This window comes from Poromitra crassiceps, assembly GCF_964638095.1.
Source record: "Poromitra crassiceps genome assembly, chromosome: 12".
Lineage (NCBI taxonomy): Eukaryota > Metazoa > Chordata > Actinopteri > Beryciformes > Melamphaidae > Poromitra > Poromitra crassiceps.
The window spans coordinates 13,714,495-13,728,809 of NC_139632.1; the positions used below are offsets into that span (position 1 = coordinate 13,714,495).

Below are 14,315 nucleotides of genomic sequence, written 5' to 3' on the forward strand. Positions count from 1 at the left end.
TCCCCGAAATATAACACAGGGGCAAAAATGGCCGTTTAAAAAGTTAATTTCCTACCCTGATAATCTGATATATATATATATATATATATATATATATATATATATATATATATATATATATATATATATATATATATATATATATATATATATATATATATATATATATATATATACACACACATATATATATATATATATATATATATATATATATATATATATATATATAGCCTATATATATATATATATATATATGTCACTCATTGAGCCAAGTAATATTATGTCCAAGAAAGACTACAGTGAAGCCACTTTACAGACAAGCTTGTTCTGAAGAAGAAAAATAAAAACACAGGTTGCATATATATACACACACACACATATATATATATATATATATGCTATATATATATATATATATATATATATGGCACGATAGTTTGATATTGTGTTTACCTTTTTTATGGAGGGCGGGGACTGTAGGGGTCGGCGAGTACGCTACGTAGTAAAGTTTTTCCCCGCCCCCACAGACAGTCAGTTTCAGATAGTAAAGTGCGCTGCTGTGGCATCATCATATCACGGTCTACCACGCAAGGTGAGTCATCTTTATGAGTAGAAATCCATGACTGTGTTTCGTAAAAAGAAAGGAAGAGAGAGACAGTTCTGCTCGTCTGCACTTCTTCTCTGTTATTTGCTTCTGATTTGAATAATTTTAAGCCAAAGGGCGAGTGCGCATTTTACAGAGGAGCCGAAACAACATTTTGATCGAACCTGAGGGATAACTTCAGCTGCCAGCAGTCCAAGGGTAATCTTGACCAATGCAATCCCATAACAATAAGTAGCCTATTTCATGGGAATATTAACATATTCACATTAATATAATATTGACATAGAATAGGCTATTAATAATTATGATATGGATAGTTAACAAAAATGTGATCATGCTGCCATGCTAGCAGTCAGCATGCATTCTGAGTTGCCCTAAGTCTGACCTAAGTGCTGTTAGAAATAGAATCCATGCTTGTTCAGTGTCAAAAGTTGGCTTGGCAGAAAACAAAACCTTATTTTTACTTTCAGTTTTTGTTCAATTAAAACTCATGGCTCATGATTAGATAGTGTCATTTTGGCCTGGAAAGATCTCTCTTGGACCATAATAGGCTACTTACATTCGCCCTAAAATTGCACTGGCTATAGTTTGTTGTCTTGTAGTTTGCTATTTTATTTTTGTCAACATACTACTGCAATAACATAATCCACGGTGTCTACTCTAAAACTGTAGCCCTAATGAGTAGTAGTAACGCAGTATTATTGGCTAGGTTTTTCATATCTGCTCTCTCTCTAACATGACTTTGAGATGGAGAACAGGTCTATGATGCTGGGACAATAGCATGGAACTTGTGGGGTTTCTCATTGTGTAAACTGAGGAACAATGCTGACAAAAGGTCTTGCAGCCCGTGACATTTATTCAGTGAAACTGTATGGACAGAGGAACAAGAGGAGCTTGGCTTATAGAGACAGATTCCATAGACTATCTATATCTGTCTGTCTGCCTTTCTGTATGTTTGCATGTATGTCTGCAGGTATCACTGCATCACATCTATTCACTCTGTGCTATAGTTTTCGTATTTGCTAGGTCTTTGTGTACAGTGAGTCTTTGTTTCCAGTAGAGACAACATAGAGAAGGCAAAAACGTCAGGCTAATCTTTATTTATACAGCATATTTTTATTTTATTTAGCAATTAAAAAAATTTAGAACACAGGAAAAAACAAACAAACAAACAAACAAACAAACAAACAGATACAGTAAAAGAAAAGAAAATAAAGAAAAAACATACATACAATAGTGCCACCAGTTACATACAGCTTGTAAATATATATAAATTATGCTTGTAAATATATATATACATATATAAATGAGTGGGAAGAACCTGAGTCTCTCCATTCGTATAAGAGAGATCATGTCCGCCAACCACAACTGAAAACAGGGTGGAGTGGGGGACTTCCATTTCTGCAGAATGAGTAAACTTTCTTGGCAACAATTGTCCCCTGTGACACAGACTGCTGCACAGCTGTATAGTCTAGTAGAAACCCCTATATGGCCTATAGTGAACCTGGAAATGTTGTTTCCTATGAACCTTTATGACTGAAATGTCATCTATAGGCCTAGTGGATGAAATTCAACTTGGTTGCTAAAAGTTGCATGTTGGGCAATTTGCGTAATTAGCATAATGAGCTAATTAATCACCAAAAACAGGAAATGGCTATAATTCTGCTTGTAGTTAACTTATAACGGTGATCTAAGAGTCTAGGTCCATGTTTGTGATGTCCAGACATCCATCTGTTACCATGGTGTGCTAATACAACCTTTCCTCATTAGCATAATCTGCATAAATTCTGTAAAAATGTGGTCAAAACCTGGAAATGGCTAGGTTTTTTCGCTTTCAGTCAACTTAGAAATATTCTCTTACAGTCTAGGTCTATGTTTTGATGTCCAGAAATCAATTTCTTGCCATAACTAAATCATGCAACCTTTCTTTATTAGTATAATTTGCATACATTGTGTAATAATTAGTCCGAAACCAGGAAATAACTATATTTTTTATTTTAGTCCATTTAAAGGTTATTTAAGAGTCTATGCCTATGTTTGGATGTCCAGAAATTCATTATTTCCAAAACTAAGTCATGGAACCTTTCCGCGTAATCTGGATCCACGTCCATTTAAAAGTGACATGGTATTAGATATTATTTAGTTTTTATTTTTCATTGTGCTATTTATTTGTCCCCGACCCCAAATATTTCATAACATGTAAAAAATGATTTCATGAGCAGCGATGTGCAGTCCTCCCTTCCCCACCCTTCTCCCACTGGTCACCTGCTACTCTCCACTTGACTCCCCAATGATGCCCCACAAATAAACACCATGAATGATGACACACTGGGCGGACTGTCTGATTCGTCCCACCTTCATCGCACTTCATTTTCTTCGTGCAGAGAGAGAGGGAGACTTCCTCCTACAGCAGCACTGCCTCAAGCAGATGGTCCTGTACTTCTTTGCTGCTGGGCACCATAATTATGCACGATACATAACCTGGTACCTCAGGATTATGCAGAATCTTCCACATGAGGCCAAGCAGGACATGTTAGCTGGAGCTCACGTCTGCCGCCACTCTAACGGTGGAACTGCTGTACCTGCTGACCAGTTTGGGGAGCAGACCTACATTAAACAAGGGAAAGGACAAGGTGGGTTGAAAGGCATCTCAACCAATAAAGTGTCAGGCTTGGTGTGGGAAATGTGGATCTAGTCGCGGATAGTTGATGGCCAAGACACACTTGGTAAACTGAAGTCTCGATGAGTAGGAATGCTGTTGAACTTGATAGCTGGGTCTGCAAGGTTCGAAGTTGGGAACGGTTGCAGAGTGTTGTCACGAGATTAGTTTTGTTGATGAACAACTACAGAGGACTTGCAGAGCAGGCCCTTATAGGTCCCAACTACGACATCATCACCTTCTGTGACATAATCAGTGAGTGAATTATGACATCACAGTAGGAATTGATTGATGACTTTATTACAGACTCAAGTGTTCCATAAAAATACATAAATACAGTACAGATACAAGGACACAACATATATTAAAAGGATACATAAAGGCATCGTCTCCAGTGTTTCCATAGACCAGAGGAATACCTTGTATCACTCTGTTTAGTTTCAGTGAGTGCAATTATCAACTTGTTTTTTGACTCTAGGAGTCGACACATAAATCTATACATAAAATTCCTTAACACAGCATGGAAGGTGGGTACATTACTTATCACAAACATAGTACTTGCACTTGTCCATCTTGGGAGCTTAAGCAGAATCCTGAACGCATCATTATATGCAACCTGAAGTTTTTTCAGTTTTGTGGTGCTATAATTACACCAGAGGTGAGCTGTGTACAGTGGAGTACAGTACGCTCTGAACAAGCAGATTTTTACATTGTCTGTACACATATAAAACTTTCGGGCCAACATGTTGGCCTGTGCATAGAGCTTTCGACACTGGCGCTGCACATCATCATCATCACATAACTCATCTGAAATGATGTGACCCAGGTACTGTACTTTCTTCACCACATCAATGATGACATCACAGTAGGAATGATGACATCATCCTAACATGAAGAGCAAGTTGCAGTGTGGATCAATTCCCATCCCATTTGTTCCCATCTTTCCCAGACAGTGGAAGAAATGTACATAAGTCAGGACACACCAGCCCCCCCTGGAAGTCAGGACACACCAGCCCCCACTGGAAGTCAGTGCGTCAAACATAAGGAGGAAGGTGAGAGAAGACGAGCGCTGGATCAAAGGGACCGTGAGAAAATCATGGAGGAGTTCCAGAAACACTCATCCCTTGAAAGAGAATCAGCAAATCCTGTACAACATTGTGAATGGACAGGTGGCTCCAGACTGTGTCAATGTGCAGAATGCTCTTCAGATTGATGAACAGCAGAGTAAAGATTTTGCAGAGTCTCTCCCAGAAGGCTTCCATAGCACCATTGAGAGGAGAGTCAAAACCATGGAGGTGATGAAGAAAGCTATGACTGTTAAAGGCAAGCCCATCTACGACATGGAGGCCCTCTTTGCTCGACTCTTAGTCATGGGCCAGCAGCGCGACATAGAAATGAAAGATGTTTTTGATCATGAGCTCAGCCCTGTTCCACCATCACTCATCGATGAATTTGGTTGTCTGAGAAAGGCCAAGGGTGACAAGTCTGTCCTTGTCAGGAAAGTGGGAGTAACTGATAAAAATGCTCCACTTCCCAATGTTGTCCTAGTTGATGCAAGTCAGCTGCTCTACCACATTGTCTGGCCTGTGCCAGGTACGATCAGCAACATTGCATCTAGCATCAAAGCACGCCTCGCCAATGCCTATACTGCAGCTGGAGTTGATGAGACCCTTGTCATCTTTGACCGTTACAATGATGAGCCCAGTTCCAAAGATCATGAGAGGAGAAGACGAGCAGGAGTTGGTGCAGCTGAGTACAAGCTGACAATCAACACATCGCTTCCAGGTCGAGAGGCAGTGATGAAGAGCACATCAAACAAGGCACAACTATCACATCTTCTGTGCACATATGACCTCACTGCTGATAAGATCCTGCTTGTGAACCAGAAGGACTGCCTCGTCAAGCATGAGGAGGCTGACATCACCCTTGTTAGCTACATGCTGCAAGCAGCTGCAGCAGGGGCACCTATCATACATATCCTAAGTGATGACACTGATGTATTTGTCCTGTTAGTGTACTGGACGTCGAAGGCCGACATTCAATCAGCAGTGCAGATGGAGAAGTGGGATGGCACAATCCTGGACAGAAATGCCACAGTTAGGGCGTTGGGTGACAAATGGCAGTGTCTCCTGGGGATGCATGCATTGTCGGGATGTGACGCTGTCTCCTACCCCTGTGGAAAGGGCAAGGTATCTGCACTGAAAGTACTTCAAGGAAGTCCCATCCCTGGTCTTACTACAGTGCTTGGGGAACCTGATGCCACTCACACTGACCTAAAAGATACAGGAACTGAGTTCTTCCTCACACTCTATGGGCAGAAAAAGCCAGAAAAACCAGAAAAACCAAGTCGATGAATAACGCTCGCTACCAGATCTACAGACGGAGGAAAAAGCCACCTGAACTTAAGAAGCTTCCTCCAACTGATGTCAACATGATGCTTCACATACTGCGTGCACATCTCCAGGTAATGTTGTGGAAGGCTGCAGATCAGAGGGAACCACCTGCAGAGGCTAGAGACATCACTAAATTCGGGTGGGAGGTTGCGAAAGGAGGGGTTGTCATGCCCGCCGTTTCCACCCAATCAGTGGCTCCAGTTAATTTGCTTGACGTCACCAGCTGCAGCTGCAGTGCATTGAAGGCCTGCAGCCAAAACAGCTGCAGCTGCCATGCTGCAGGTCTCAGTTGCACTGACTACTGCAAGTGTGAAGGAGGTGAGGTTCACTCCTGCAACCCGTTCACAATACATGAAGACAAAGACATAGAAAATGATGAGGCTGAAGGGAATGAGGAGAGAGATGATGAAGAGGGTGAAGGCCATTGAGTGTGAGGTTGTGGTTGTTCTAAGTCAACTTTAAATGCACTTATTGCTGTTTCTTGTATTCTGTGATTTCAATCTACATGTTTATTATATTAATATGCAAATTCAAGTGCATGACAATGAGGCTAGACATTCCTATATTTTATATGTACTATGGTACATTATCATTGAAATAAAGTGCTTTGGGAAGTCTGTGGCGATTTTTGTTTTTCTTCTTTACTTGATAATTAGCTAATAAGGGACACAAATTGCGCAAAATCCAACTCTTAGCAAGCAAGGCAAGAGATTAATTTATGGACATCAAAACTATGATAGACTTAGACAAGATCACATTTCTAAGTTGACTAAAAGTGAAAAATATAAAAAAAATCCTGATTTTGACCCAATCTTTCCATAATTTATGGAAATTATGCTTATGAGGAATGGTTGCATGACTACACCATGGTAATAGATGAATTTCTGGACATCACAAACATGGACTTAGACTCTTAGATCACCTTTCTAAGTCAACAAGCAGAATTATAGCCATTTCCTGTTTGTGACGATTAATTAGCTCATTATGCTAATTAATCTAATTGCCCAACATGCAACTTTTAGCAACCAAGTTGAATTTCATCCACTAAGCCAATAGATGACATTTCAATCATTAGAGTTAATAGGAAACAACATTCCTGGGTCCAAGAAATTTCTACTAAATCTGAGCCAGTTCGTGCCAGGCAACCCAAACTTCCTCTTCAGCAGATCAAAGGATGCAAAGTGACCATCTATGTATAGACCTTTGATGGAAACTAGCCCTTTCTCACTCCAGGCATGATAGTGTCTGTCTGACCATGGAGCCAAAAAAGAGTGATTGAAACAAATTGGCGTATGGACAGAAACATCTGGTAGACTCAAAACACTCCTAACTTGGTTTAAAATTCTGACAGAGTTTTTCATGACAACATTTTCTAATGTCCCGGGGTTGTCTAATTTAGCAAATAGCATAGCTGGCAGGGAAGAGTTGCCAATAGAGCTGGCCTCCATTTTAAGCCACAGGGGATTTATACAGCATATTAACAAGGCAAATTCATTGTGCTTCAAACACACAAAAAGTACTCAATTTATCAGGTAAAATGGGATTGAAAAAAATAAAGAAAAAATAAGTAAGATGAACAGGACTCAAACAGATTTTTTTCCCTCCCACTATAGGAGAGCAGACACAGGGCGATGGAGGGGGCTCAGTCTCAGGGAGACGACACTGCCTTCACCTGGTTCACTGAGCTGCAGCTACAGTCTGTTATCAGGAATGGAATAGTTCCAGAGTGGTTCCACGGCATCATTTCCAGGAAGTAAGTGCAGAAACATGCCAGTCTATCGCCGTCTGTCATCTGCTGGAGCCAGTTGCATACTGAGGAATGTCGAGGACCATGTTTTCTTTTTTATTCCGAATGATAACACATCAGCTTTGGGTGCAGAGTGATTCTGTTTATTTGCTCAATTACTCTGCTTATGTACAATTTCAGGGTGCTATCATGTATTTATTTGTATTTATTGATTTATTTGAGGGACGGTGCACATTAATTAACATGACTGTAAACATGCCAGTGTTAGCCAAACGGCTAATTTTCAACTGATGTCCCTTGGCCAGAACTTAAGATAGCCATTAAAAGCAAGCAAGCAAGCATTAAAAACAAACACCAACAATAATATACACAAGCAAATAAAAATGTAAGTAAAAATAACATGTAGCAGGCCAAAGCAATTGGCACCATGCAAAACATATGGCACCATAAAACAGACTATACAGGCAGACAGATAAGACCAGCACAGACAGTTAAAGCATGTGAACATTGTATGCGTAGGGATGTTTTTTTACTCTGTGTTTTGAAGCATATCATCACTTTTCAGGAGCTCAGAGAAACATCCTTGTTTTTTTTTATATTTGCAACTCAACCACTGTGTATGTTTGAGTTGATCCAGTTGGGTTTTCAAAGGGTTTTGTACAGTAAGTCAGATGACATGCAATCATTCAAATTAAGTTCAAACATGAAACCTGACAAAAATGGAGTTATGAGCTTTTCACATGACAGCAGATATCCTACTACTTATTTCACCATTATATAGACAACAAGCTGTCAGGGAAAAAGCACTTTCACAAAACTGAATAAAAGACAAAATAGAAAAATATGTCTTTTGCAGTTTATAAACAGAGTGCAGTAGGAGGCTTTCAGCTGAGAGCCTTGTCTCACTCGGGCAGCATCTCTGAGAGAGAGGGACTGCAGTCAGGGCCGGGTGACCATTAATTAAAGACACGGTACACAAACAATAGTACAGTATATGGGCAACATAATTGCTTATTGAGAGTTCATGGAGCACTTAGGAAGTTTCAGGCACAACGTCACTCTGGCTGCTGGACGCATGGTCTTTAATAAGGGGCACATGGTCAGAGAGCAGATATGCCATTTATCCATACAATGACACAAGTAGAAGCAGTAACAATACATAGTGCAAGGGGGATATGAGATTATAGATTATAAATCGGGATATGACATGAAATTATAGGCTACAAAACATTCAAGTGCAGATACATTTCATCAGTATTCAGTATAAAGATTAAATGTTGCTGTTACAATATGAATATTTAGTATAAGGATTACATTTGCTGTTACACAAGCACAACTGGAGCACTGATCCCTTTGTCCTCATCTACAAAGGATAAAAGATGAGATCTTCATTCACTACAAAAAATATTGAACATGTACTTTTACTTTTGATACATAATTACATTTGACCACGAAGATTACAGTCAATTTCTCTTTCAATGTAGACGGTAGAATGAAAGCGTTTAAGGATGCATACCTTCTGCTTAGCCTGTGCACACACACACACATCTCTGTCGATCAGCATCACTGTCCATGCATTGAGAAGGCATTTTCATAATGAGTTCAAGCTGACCTGATGTCTTTTTGTCTGTGGTAATTGGGTCACATTAATCTCACCTGCAGGACCGCAGAGGAACTTTTGCTGGCCAAACCTCCAGGCTACTTCCTCATCCGAGTTAGCGAGAGTCGGATCGGCTACACGCTCTCATATCGGTGAGTGTTTGAAGTGTAAAGGAGCCATTAATTACCCTCAACAATCACGTTTCACATTTCAAATGTGTTTTCGCACATGGCCAATTCACCTCTAGATCAGTGGATTAGTTGTGTGCACAATCCACAGAGGACAGGTGCCGGATGCAAGTACTGTATGTGAAGGTAGAAAGAGTGAATATATCCACACACTGCTGGAGTAGCTCCCTGTATTTATTGACTGCAATGCACTGTTTCAACTCAAACAGTGTGGTTTCATCAGACAAATCAATTCGACTCTCGTTGATTTACAGAGAGCTTTTAGATTGTCAAGTGTTTTACAAAGCATAAAAGCAGATAAAGGCAGGGATAATAAAACTGCAGGCATGGCACATTTACTGTACATCTACTGGATTTACTTTGGTTTAATTTCAGGTGGATCTGTTTATGGCGTCTATCTCAGCCTGACTAAACCCCTATGAACAATTATATTATGCCTTGCCGCTCCTCGGTCCAAAGTCCAGCCCTGTTTCCCCTTCCTGATACCATCATTTGCATTTCTCTGCACCTTAGTGCGGAGGACCGTTGCAGACACTTCATGATCGATGCGTTGGAGGATGGCCATTACATCATCGTGGGTGAGACGACACGCCACCGCTTTCTTCAAGACCTGGTGGACTTTCACCGCAGGACTCCCATCATGCCATTCCACGAGGTGCTGACTGTCCCGTGTGGACAGGTACGGGAATGTTCCGTTGTTGTATGTGCACGTTTAGTTATAGGGATTTAGATGCATGCAGGCTTGAACCTGAATCAGTTTCACTGTATCGCAAAGCACAATGTTTGTACTTGCCAATTCCCTGCTAGGGTGTCCCGGTCGTTGCTCCACTCCCTCTGCCGAGAGTGGTAGACTAGCACGGCGCATGCTTCCTCCCATACATGTGCAGTTGCCAGCTGCTTCCTTTCACCTGACAGCGAGGTGTTTCACCAGCGGGACGTAGCGTGTGGGAGGGTCACGCTATTCCCCCCAGTTCCCCTCCCCCAAACAGGCACCCCGACCGACCAGGACACATACCATTAATCCGGCTTCCCACCTGCGGACACGGCCAATTGTGCCAGTATGGCCGCCCGACCAAGCCGGAGGTAACACGAGCTCGAACCTGCGACCCTCGTGTTGTTAGGCAGGGAATCTGCCGCTGCACTACCCGGACGCCCTGCAAAGCACAATGTTTGCTTTCAACTTCTGTAACCCGAGAACAAACATAACACACATCCCACCATCAATTACATCGGGTGAATGATTTTACTAATGCTTCTACTTGTCAAACATGTTTGACCGACATCTCTCTCTCCCTCCCTCTCTCTCTCTCTCTCTCTCCCTCTCTCTCTCTCTCCCTCCCTCCCTCTCTCTCTCTCCCTCCCTCCCTCCCTCTCTCTCTCTGACCTTCCAAAAGATCTCACAGGACATCACTGATTACTCAGAGCTACTGTTTCCCAAAAGGCATCTACCAAACCCTGAGCTCAGTCCACTACAACACAGCTGTCTGCCTCCCGACAAGAAGACTCACCTACCACAGGAAGACACCCGACCTGTGCTTCCTCATCGACCAACTACACTGACAAACTCTGCAGTCGTTTCTCCAAATGTTGCCATGACGCCTGCTGGTCCTATCAGCAAACCAAACACACTTTACCCAAGTCTGGAACATGAATTCTCACACTTCAACTCCCAAATTGCAGCCATGGTAATGCAGACTCTTGTAAATGATTTTCGATGTGATTGTTTCACTGGTGTGCCTGCTGTCATGCTTTACGGCTATCTTATTGCTCACATATCAAGGTTCAAAAAGGTTTTGATACCAACAAATGCTACCCGGAAGCTTTGTGTAGTCCCCCCGTGGCTGGGGATCGAACAGGGAACCTTTGGCATGGGAGGCGGATGCTCTAGCAAGGAGGTTAAACCCTATGGACAGCTGATACTAGAGCGACTCTTAAGCTGTCAGGGAGTGAGGATTACTCACTGCACAGCACGAAAGCTGGCTACCGCTACACTTTCCCCTGCTAGCCGGGTGCTTCTCGCTTCCGGAATGGTATTGCAACTAAATTTCAAGCAATAACAAAATGTAGTTGCAATACCATTCCGGAAGTGTGGGGGGGCAGTAGTGAGTAAACACAGTGCGTCGCTGTCCGGGATGATTCCAGATTAAGGATTTATGATGTCAAAGACATAAAAGTGGATTTTATGCAACAATTTGGAAGCGGGGACTGCTTTCGCTATTTAGAAGTGGATGTTAGGCATCGGATACGTCTTCACTTCAAGTTTCTGGCTCAGGTAAGTAATGTATTCGGACGTTGCCGCGAGAGCGAAAACCTGGTCTACGAGTCAACGTTATGTGGTTGTCCGGCCGCTAGCGCTCAGTATGAGCGAGAAGCACCCGGCTGCTAGCGGGGTAACCGTTACACCAATTTATTTGATGTGGCTTAATTCATGATCACTCCCACAAAACCTGAAGTTTCCCCTTTAATCCAGAGATCTTACTGTGGTTAAAGGCCTGAAGTGAAATCATTGAATCATGGCAGTCTAAATTTCCTTCAAAGTGAATTTAAAAATCAAAACAAGGTAATCCGCACTGTCAGAAAGATATCTTAATTGATTTATTTGACTGTTTAATATTGCAAAATAAATAAGTTAAGATATATTTTTGAGAGTGTGGATTTCTTTATTTAGACTTTTGAATCACCTATTTGACATGTGACAGAGAAGCCTATAATAGGCTACTTTATGTATATTTTCCTACCCAGCTTATACACATTCTCAGTCATTTGTAGTGCATTTAACATAAAAATCTTACTCTGTGTGCAATAATTATCTAAACCATAGACTTTTTACTTGCTAACAAATTTCTATGCTGTATATTTCACGTTTTTGCTCTCCAGCCTGTGCCGTTGCCCAGGAAGAGATACGCCGCCCAATCAGACAAGCCTCCTGAAGTCCCCGTCAGGACTGATGCACTGCCACCGAAGCAGAACCAGCCTTGCACCAGAACCATCTCTGCGCCTCAGAGTCCTGCAGCGCCCAGGCCCGCGGAGAGACACGCAACCGCACAGTGTACCGGACAACAGGAGGAGGACCAGCCCAGAAACACCGACAGGACCCGGGACATCAAGCCGTCGGTGGTCTCCAACCTGATGAACCTGAAGAGGAAGTTCCAGAAGAGGAAGAGCGTGTCACACTCACATACGTACGCTGAGATCAGTGCGGAGGCCGAGGCGCGGCACGAGGGGCAGCTGGGCGGCCTGGAGGCAGGAGACACGAACGGGAATGATGAGAGTGAGTACCAGGAGATGCCAGGGGAGCAGATCATCAACCAGCCGCTGGCTTCCAACGCTGGCCTCGCTAAGAGACTGACGGACAGTGGGTTACCTCAGGAGTACCAGTCACCTCCACCTTTTGCCCCCGGCTACTGATACACCAGCTCTCCTCGATGGATGGATGGATGGATGGATGGATGGATGGATGAGCTGAAACTATGTTACACAAGGGAATTTAAAGGAGAACTTCACACAAAAAATGCTGCTTTATTTGCACACGATTTCACAAATCCGCTTTCTGCATGAATGACATCACTGGTCCTTAGCTCAAATCAACTCTCAATAATGGTCAAACTAAATGAATGTCTGAAAAACTATTTACAGTTTTTGGATATGTGTGAGATTATGTGCAAAATAAATCATCATTGTTTTTCTGTGAAGTTCCCCTAGACTCAGAGTTATGCCACTATATCCGTGGAAATACTCCTCTTTGGTAACGTTGAGTGTCCAAATGGAATTGTACATTGTACATAATGTGACTCTACATTATAGTGCAACTAAGTATGTTTTTAATGCTATCTCATATGTGAGTCCGGGATACAAAAAGACAGTGCTTGTGGAAATACACCTAATATAAGAGTATTGAAATATGAAAAGAGATTAAACTATTGTACATATCTGACTCTAATTAGTGCAAGAGTGAGATGTATTAATGCATGAATGGTATGGTATGTGAGTCAGGGACACAAGATAATGTGAAATTAATGTGAGTATGAAATGGCACAAGGGGGAAGTTGGTGTATGTAAAGCGGAACTTATGTGGATGTGGTACGGTCGAGGAAGCATCAGTGATGCTTATCTGTTATCAGTTGTATGATAAGGAAGCTCTCACAGAGAGAGAGAGAGACATACTGTTCAAACTGGTTTCACAGGTGGAAACTTACAGGTATCAGTCAAATTCACCATGAGTGAGCATTCAGCAACAGCACTGCAACTTTCCCCAACACATCATCTTCAAACTAAACATATTCATCCCCCCCAAACACCTGTGTCATATCTTTGCCAGTACTCAGTCATCTTTAAATTAGGAACAGTACTATAAAGCACCTTTTTAGAGTCTAGAGACTATTTGATGGCAATGCTATCTCATTTCTTATTTATGTCTTTATATTTCTATGTGTAGTAGGAGCTATTTAATTTTGTAATGACCCTTTGTGCCAATAAAATGCTTTTGAAAAACATGTTCATTCTGTGATGGTTTCCAAATTCTATGGCTGTCGGCTGTTGTTAATATGTTAGTGTTCCTTGTTTCATGTCTGCACTGCAAAACAAGACAAGAGGCTGTGTGTGACTGGGACTGCTATTAAAATCGGGGACAAATGTATCTTTCACACTGGGCACACAGTTTGAATTACTGCCTCCTCCCTCTTCTCTCTCAGAGGAGCCCAGCCCAGAGCTCTCCATTAAACTGACAGAATTCTTGAAAACCCTTGTGTTGTGAGAGACTACCATCTAGTGGTACATGGGTTTACTGCAGGAAGTTTCGATCGCAAATTATGCTCATAAGTATTGTACATTGTTTGTTATTTTGCCCCATAACATAACTTGTTGACATGTAGGCCTACTTGTTGAAGTTCGTGTGGGGGGGGGGAATACTTACATAAAAATGCTGTATCAGTAGATGATCCTGGCTTGCACCAATGGTTGCACCAAGAAAATCAGTCAACAGATGCCAAGTCCCTTTTAAGGAAAACACCCAACCATCACAGGATTCAAGGATCCACACGATTGAACAGCTCGATCTGTCAGCCAAAGTATCGCTACATGGGCGGGGCGGTCTGCTTTAAATGTGTGCCACGCGTCCAACAG

The 14,315-nt window shown here is 42.0% G+C and overlaps 1 protein-coding gene across 1 annotated transcript; it reads left to right on the forward strand.

Annotated features, from left to right (window-relative positions):
* Positions 1–708: 708 nt before the first annotated feature.
* hsh2d (hematopoietic SH2 domain containing) lies at positions 709–13,669 on the forward strand. Its single transcript, XM_083647992.1, has 6 exons — positions 709–805; positions 7,273–7,412; positions 9,069–9,158; positions 9,708–9,873; positions 10,589–10,879; positions 12,072–13,669. The coding sequence occupies exons 2-6, from the start codon at positions 7,291–7,293 to the stop codon at positions 12,600–12,602; spliced, it is 1,200 nt and encodes a 399-aa protein (XP_083504118.1). The 5' UTR covers positions 709–805; positions 7,273–7,290; the 3' UTR covers positions 12,603–13,669.
* The last annotated feature ends 646 nt before the right edge of the window (positions 13,670–14,315 follow it).